General features: G+C 38.2%; 1 protein-coding gene across 3 annotated transcripts in view; it reads left to right on the top strand.

The window, feature by feature from the left end:
* The window catches only part of gem (gemini), a 28,977-nt gene that overhangs the window by 19,526 nt on the left and 847 nt on the right, over nt 1-8,604 (top strand). For all 3 annotated transcript variants that reach the window (XM_069040276.1, XM_069040277.1, XM_069040278.1), the window contains 2 exons: nt 4,708-4,837; nt 8,118-8,317. In XM_069040276.1, the coding sequence (XP_068896377.1) occupies nt 4,708-4,837; nt 8,118-8,317 (330 nt within the window). The remainder of the gene's footprint in view (nt 1-4,707; nt 4,838-8,117; nt 8,318-8,604) is intronic.

An 8,604-nucleotide genomic window follows, 5' to 3' on the forward strand; every position in this document is an offset into this window, starting at 1 on the left:
CCGCTTTATTGAAATTTATGTGCAAGCAGCTGCCGGTCTGCTGTATTTTTTTCGAGAAATTTTTGATAGTTTCTGTTATTTTCTTTTAGTCTGTTTGGTCCCTTAATAGCAGTAATTACGACACGAAAAACGAATCGCTGCGGAGTTGTACAGTGTGCAAACATTTTGCTTGAATATTATCAACCTCGAATCGCCGTGACATAACATTGTCATCCAAATTTGTACGGACCTTGACTGGTTGTTTTCAAATTTCTAAATAAGTGGGTCAGTGCAAGTTCTGAAGGATGTGGTGTAGGTAGATTTCGCGAATGTTTCGTCCTCTGCGGTCTACGTACGCTGTTTTTCCACCAGGTGCTATATCGGGAACGCCGAAAGTACATAATGTCAATGTGTGCAGATACATGAAGCTCGTATTGCGCAATATTGAAATGTCCAAAAAATTATTTGAGATTGCATTTTTTTGTTGATACCGATATTTTTTATCATTTGATCTAAAATTCCATGAATTTTATTCTTACAAAAAGTAATATGAAATCATTTTACATATACAGTGTGGAAACTACTTATGGAATAAATTCACTAATTTAAAACTAATAACATTTGTCGAAAACGCTGAAACAGGTCAATTTTTATTTCTCATCCATTTTTGAGCTATGACGTCATTACCAATTTTTTTAAATGACAACCCCCACTTTTTTCTCGTTATTTTGTTATTTTCGGGAAAAAAGGAAAAAAACGTTGATTAAAAATAGAATGTAAACACAATTGATAAGGATGTAACAGCACTGAATGGACGACGCAACCGAAGAATTTCATGTAGCAAAATCAGGACAAACGATTCGTCACACTTGAAATTTTTTTATTAAAGTATTTGTATGATTTGATGCGAAACTAGAACCTTATTTAACGCATGCAAGAATAGAAATCTAATTTCAGATTGTGCTATACTCCACTGGGCAGCTTTTTACCTTTTATCTCGTTGCGTTTACATTTTTACTATCACCCTCGTGGAAGTTTCCCTGATAAATGTTGCCAAATATTAACAATTAAGTATTAAGACAAAATATATGTGGTAGGATTTAAACTATAACTGGAGAGATAAGAGACTTGCAATTCTACCGCGTAGATAATTGTTGTGTTTTGAGAAGGTTGATAAGAATTTCTCAAAGTCAATAAAACTGTATTACGTCAATATTAATTTAACGATTTTGATTTTACAATGTGTCATAATTATCGATTTATTTGTTGTTCATCATTTTTTAAATTAACTTAAACTATGCAAGTAGACCTATAGTCTGCTTTAATTAGCTTGTGTAAAGAATGATCAAATACAAAATATCCCACAATTGTGACTTGTTTAAATTGCAAAAGGTTAACACATTTGACATTAACATTGTTGTTTTTGATTGCCTATTCAGTAAAAAATGCAACGTGGAATCTTATCAACTTTCCAATCTGGCAAAAATATCGTGTTGTCAGGCTAGACCGCGAATGAGATTCAACGCAGAGTCTTATCTAACGTTTCTGTAGAGTCCGTAGTATTTTTCTATTGATCTTGTCTTGTTTTTGACAAAGATCATCCTAGTAAAACAACGCAGGAAATTTGTAAAGCGGAATAATTTGTGTGTAACAAAAAATGAACACTAATAGAAGTCATTACCACAACGCGATTTCGCTTAAATAAACGTGATGAAGATGATACTTTTCAATTGACCAATCTGAAGACACATTTTCGCAAAGTTTTTCGAAGACTTCCTTCCTGTAATGCACGGATTTCCGGAGTGGCAATCAAGATGTACTGTATATCTTTTTTCATGAAGGAAACAACTTAAGTAACTAAAGTGTTAATTAAGACAGTCGAATTAATAACAGTTACCTACCGCACTTAAGTCATCGCGAATGTAATATAAACACAAATCTACTTTCTTCTATCTATTATCTCCATTGTATGTAAGACGTAGGCGACTGTCACGCACTTCTAAAAAATCATAAAACAGTACATCATAAAAAGTTTCACTAGATTCCTTTGTTGTAATAAAACATGAAGTATCAGCAAAAATCGAAAGCAATTTCCGCTTAGGCGACAAAATAATTGTGTCACCGTTCTCACGATAGAACCTCTAAAAAATTCATATCTACAGTCACGTGACATCTGTCGTGCGATCAATATCAGTATTCTGCATCTTCACTCGTTCACTGTCAAATGCTGAAGTAGTCGGAATGTTGCCAAAGTTTTTTGAAATAGATAATATACAGGATAATATACGAAGAAGTTGGCACCGTATGGGGAAGCGTTTTATTCATCGATTTGGCTAAAGAAAGACCGATAAAAGTTACCACGACACGTCCGATGTACCTCGTTGATTTTTTTTTAATCCGCGTTTAATATAGGAAAAAAGTCAGTTTTAGACATTAGACAAGCAGGGATGGTTGGATGGTTCCCTTACTTACCAATGAATAAAATATTTTCCAATATGGTGCGAACTCTTTGGTAACAATTAAATTTTATAAACGGTATCAAAAACGAAACGTTAAATTCTGTCGCAAAAGATATGTAAAAAGCACGAGGTTCACAAAAATGTATGCAAAAAAAAAAGATATAATCGAGCCAAAAAATGTTGAACAGCAATTTCCCATATCAACATCAACGCGAACTCTTAATCAAACTGTCTGATTTTACAGATTTAAACGTTTGTCTTAACTTGTTAAATTTTGACATTGCAAATTATACGTCCAAAATGGCGTACCTAAAACTACCTTTAAAATCGCATACATATTATAATATAAAGGTGGTTTTTTTATTTGGGTTGAAGAGTCGATTGTGAATGAATCGTTCGTCGTAAAAACACTGATTTTTCAAACTGCACAAACAACACAAAAAGTGAGGTTAGATGTAAACAGCTGATCAGAGTTGTCCCGGTGATGCGGTGCGTTCATAAATCATAATCGACTCTTCAATGTCAACTTCGACGCTAAATTTAAAAAAAGCACCAGTTACGATCTATGAGTAGTTCTCGTTAAGAGATAAGGGCGTCTGTGGAAAACAAAATTTCTGAAAATATGTGGCATAGCTTCAATCTTACTAACAGCGATAACAGAGAGATTGGAAAAGTAAAATACAAATTTTGCAGAAGCTACAACAAACAAGCATCTAATCACCAGTTGCCTCGTTCCAATTTCGAAAATTGGAGTTTGTTGTGGAAATAATGGCTTATAAAATAAAATTCAGCTAAAAACTGCAAACAAATTTTGTTTTCCACTGCCGCCTCGTCTGTTTTTTGTTGATCGTATTATGTGGCGAGCCTTGAAAATTCTCCTGCAAAACATTTTGACATGGAAGAAAAAATTCAAGGTGCAAGAAATCCAGTTCGCAATTTGAACATGTCATAAAACTGCCTTAAAATTTCCCCCAGAGGAAGCGCGACCGTATTTTTGTGTCGTATTCGCGACATTTTGTGCGAAAATGGGTTAATAATAATTAGAAATTCGCACGTTACGTTCGACGTAGCGTGTCGGCAGGATCCGGACGCGAGCAGTCGGTTACGCTCCTGCGGCGGCGAAACGGTGGCGCTTAAAAATTCCTGCGACCTCCCTCGGCGACCAATGGAAAAGAGGGCGTAACTGGTAAGAAACGGATCCGAAGGTGGCCAATCGAACACGTTATCGGAGCGCATCGTGCGGTGGTGTACGTGCTCAAAACTTGGCTCCGCACCGAATTAAACCGCTCGTTCCTGGCTCAACCGGTTCCATCCGGTTACAAGCCATATCTAGCATCAAAGTCGCCTCAAACCAGACCTTTCCCGACGATTGCAGAACGCACATGTGCGCGAATACGCGACAAACCGACGAAGAAGCAGCAACCGTGGTGTGGTGCAAGAGGCATTATTCTGTGCGCGGTCGAGGGCCGAGTTATGATGATTTATCGGTAGTTGCGATCGACGGAATGCAACGTAGACCGGTGGCGAGTGCGTAGACCAGCGACGAGTCCTAGTTTTGGGGGTGAATTTGCAGTTCCGTTAAACTTATGGTTGATTTTGTGAGGCCGAGATCGCGTAGTTCCTCGATCGACAGACACAATCAGGAATGGTTGAAAAAAAAGCTGTGCCAGCGAGAAACCTGCCACTTGGTGTTGATGAAACAGCGCAAACTGTCCTCGAGCTGCTCATGCCCGTCCCGATGGTCCTGCAAGGGCTTCGCGTCAGATGACAGGAGTTTCCGCCTAGTGGTCAGGGCCGCGAAAAGAAAGGACTACGTGCTGAGGGGTCTCTGCTTCTGCCACGGGAGAAGCTCACTGGCACTGATCTGAAATCGAAAACGAAATGACGCTGTCGACGAACAGACTTTACCTCTTGGTACACACGATAACGATCACCGAGAGCGATTACGTCGTGCAGGCCCAGTTCTTGCACGCCTTCACGGGCGGCGTCGCGGGCGACGCGCGCCTGATCGCCAGGAGGATGCGATACAGGCCGAGGGTGAGGGGCAGCGCGCACAAGAGACACCTGCAGAGGTTGCGCTCGCCCGACCTCAGGGCCATCATGAAGAGGAAGTCGGCCAGAATCAAGCACCATCTCAGAACCATCCATCTGTAGGTTGAGACGATGCATTCCGTCTAAAAATAAATCTCGTTAATTCAATTGGCCCGTTCGCGGCCTTGATTGGTTATTGTAGCCGGCGCTGATCGTAGTAATTGGTGTCTTTTTGCAGTGGGGCCCACGGCCAGGCCGTCGGCAAGAAGGAGAACGCCGGAGAGGACAACGCGCCGCAGCTGAGGACGCAGTTGACCGCCGTCTGCACGCCTCCCCCCAACGTCAACAAGAAAATCGATGACCCCAATGTAAGGATAATTGTTTATTTTTGTGGCGCGGTAAACGTTTGAAATTTGGCCAAGTTGGAAACGCGCTGTGATTGTTGGGAAACTCGGTAAACAGGATTTTACAGTTAGTTAGACGATATTATTAGCACATGCCGTGCTGATAAGATAAATAATTGCGGTATTTCAGGAGCTAAATGGTTATTTTTAGAACGAGCTGTAACGACAATTGAATTTTTTCGTCGCTTTGACGCGTTTCAGCCTTAAATACACGATTTATGATAATTACAATTATAAATGTCGGCTAATGGAAAATAATGGAAAAGTCTTGTTAGCAGTGTTGAAGAAGGTGGCCACGTGAGCGCGACCCACGTATTGTTTACGTCAATGGCCATTACGAGCAGAAATCATGTGATTAATGCAAAAAATTACTAATGAAATAACAAACATTGCGATAAAAATAGACAGGTTCTTGAGCCGGTTCCGTATAGTTTATGGAATGATTTGTTAAATGTAAAATGGAAACGTTCTGAACGTTAACATCTACAAATGAAAGTGTTCTGAAACAAACCTTGAGAAAGGTTCATCCACACAATATTAACACCTCGGAATATGACAACAAACAAAATTGTGTTTATAAAAATAACACTGTATTGGAAATTAACTACATACATACATTTTTGTTCTGCTTTTATATCGAGCGTTCATTTAAATTTATCCCCAAAGTTGGCGTTGAAGAGTCGATTGTGAGCGCACTATACGGATCACGGATCAGCTGTTTGAATCTTAGGTTTTACACGACTGGTGCGTCCACAATCGACTCTTCAACGCCTACTACGAGGTGAAATTTTAAAAAACACCCGATCATACAACGTCCTGTCATCTTGCCAACGCTTTCTAGAACCACTGAGTAATTCCTAAACGTTAAGTAATCCCTGACAGTTTGGGCAAACAGCGGAAACGTTGAAACTGTAATCTGGATTCACGTTGGTAATTTTTTAATTTTTTTTTTTTCAATTCTATCCGGTTTTAATATTGACAAACAATAAGTGAGTTCACATGACCAGTATTTGTAATAAATATTTGCGATCCATGTGACACATCCGAAACATCAACATGTTAACGAAAAACTGAATAAATATTATCAATGAGTGATCAAAAAGGACTGTTTAAGTTGGTAATGCTGAATTTATTTTTGAAGTGAAACTTTTTATGGGAGGGGTTTGAAATTCTGATCGGCAACCTTTTTGTGTGACGAAAAGTGGTGGGGGTAAACACTGTAAGTTAATCTGTTTGACACGATACAAACATCCCTTAAAATTGTGTATATTTCTGTCTTTGTTACACTCACGGGATTTATCGATAATGTCCTCTCTTTTAATTTGGACGCTTAAAAATGAACAATGAGTTACGCATTTCGATATTGTTTAGTGTTATCGTTAGAATATACAATTTTGTTGTAAATATGCCTAAGTCAGGCGCAGAAAGATCAAGAGCGTGGCGTGAGAGAAAACGTACGAGTGAAGTGACTGTTCAGAATGTGAAAAGAAAACGTGCCAGTGAAGTGACAGTTCAGAAAGAACTAGCCTCCTCTTGCACCTATCAGTGATAATTTACAATATTTTGATTTCCCTGTAATACAAAAGTTTCACTTCTATCGTGCGTCTTTACGACACACTCTCTTTTTTTTAAATAGTAACTCAAGTAACTTTCGGTTGTTGACGGCTTGACACTGACACTCCTGACAGCCGCATCATTGACAAGTAACATTTGACATGTCTAATTAAATTAAACATGCTAGTTAAAGTGGAACCAGAAATATAGTGATTTTATGGACTCTGGTCGATAATTTCTTTTACAATTTTGGGATCACTTTTATTACCAACTTGAAGAGAGTTATAAATCTTCTATGACAGATGTTTTTGAGCCGTCTGAAAATGGACCATCGGAGACAAAGGAGGTAGAGCCCAGTCGCGCGACGAGTACCAGAAATTTATTGCCCTGCCATAACTGACCCTCTCAAGTTAATGTACTCCATCCCTCATAAAATCACTATATTTCTGGTTCCACTATAATCTTCTCGAAAGCCTAAAAAAGTGTTAATTTATATGTATTTAGAGCCAAATGGGGGGCACTTTGAGCATTTTCTTTATTAATTTTTATATCGCGCGTTCAAATGGAATCCTGGGCTGGGAAGGCGTTGAAAACCGTCAATTGTTGTGCTTTCTTATAGCGTGGATTAATTGGAGCATCTTGACAGCTAACCTAAAATTTAGAGCCAAAAAAAGTTTTATTTTTTTCTTTCTTAGCAATGCTTTAGATTAAAAATAGAATAACTTAACGATTCCTATTCTCGAAGCAAATATCTAAGAGCACCCTTTGCTGAAAATAAACATGTCCCGATTAAACATAAATAAATTTCATTCGTGTCAAACGGCGGGAAATTCAAACTTTACACTGTTCTAAACGGTTTACTTTTTTCAACGCCTACTCAGTCCAGGATTTCATTTGAACGCGCGATATAATTGTTGAGCATTTCACATTTAATTTCGTTGTACCGTTAATTTTTACTCTGATAACCTATCATTTTGTTGCTATTAATGTTACGTCAGATAAAACAAGACAAAACATATCCGGTTGCAGTGTTGTAAATAACCGAATAAAAAATGTTCATATGTTCAAACAGTCCTTCTTGATCACCCGTACATAAATATCATTAAACTTTTATTTATAAATCCTGTTGATTATTAATCTAGCAGACGTTGTTAGTCATTTCTTGTTTTGCTGGTAGAGTAACCAAGTTTTTTTATAGAATTGAAATATTTTTTCTTGCAGCTCTCCAAATAAACTTCACACACGGAGAGAGATTTTTTTAATAATTCTTTTACATAAATATTTGAAAGAAACGTACACGCAATGAATCAGATCCAGAACTTTTCGATTTTGTTTTTTGCTTTGCACTCGATCAGATTTTTACGTACGCCACACGAAAAAGGAAGTGGGTTGTTACTCCAAGTAAATTAAAAATAGAATAGATTTTATATTATGCAGGTTGATTTCCATTAAAAGAAGTTTTTGTCGACTCGTTTATTCTGCATTTACATTTTTTAATCATCGCACACAATGAGAGTTAAAATTATTTCACATTTTCCGTGACGACATAAGACCGAATTTCCCTAACAAGCACAGCACAAATAAAATTGTTGACACCTGCGTGTTTAACTTTTATCACATCGCCTAATCTGACGATGTGAACTTATTCTTGGCACAAGAATCGTGTAACAAAAACAAAACAAAATTACAGGACCAGATAACTGATCAGCTGTCATCCCATGCCACCCCCGAGCAAACTAGCGCCTGGTTGGTGAGAAACCGTTTCGACAGATACCTCGAAACTTTCTCAAGTTTCTCAGGAGCGGACATGCTCCGCATGTCCAGAGAGGACCTCATTCAGATTTGCGGACAAGCCGACGGAATTCGACTATACAATGCTGTACATTTGAAGTAAGTTCTTTAAATTGTTGTTCCCGGAGATGTAACGCGACTGGGAGCGCCTTTGAATAACACGAAACGAATTAATACGCTTCCTTCGTAAGTTAAGATCAGAAAAGTTAAGCATCAATTAAATTTATGGCAACAGCCGCATCAATTAACTCACAATCGCGCCATATCTTTGGGAATACAACGTACAAGTAATTGACGACCGAGATACTATCGAAAGGAATGCGTTAGGGTCAAAGTTCATGTTTCTATTATCATCTTAATCGATTTGGTTTTTGCTTGTTTTGCAG

The sequence above is a fragment of the Tenebrio molitor genome, chromosome 2 (assembly GCF_963966145.1).
Source record: "Tenebrio molitor chromosome 2, icTenMoli1.1, whole genome shotgun sequence".
NCBI classification, from domain to species: domain Eukaryota; kingdom Metazoa; phylum Arthropoda; class Insecta; order Coleoptera; family Tenebrionidae; genus Tenebrio; species Tenebrio molitor.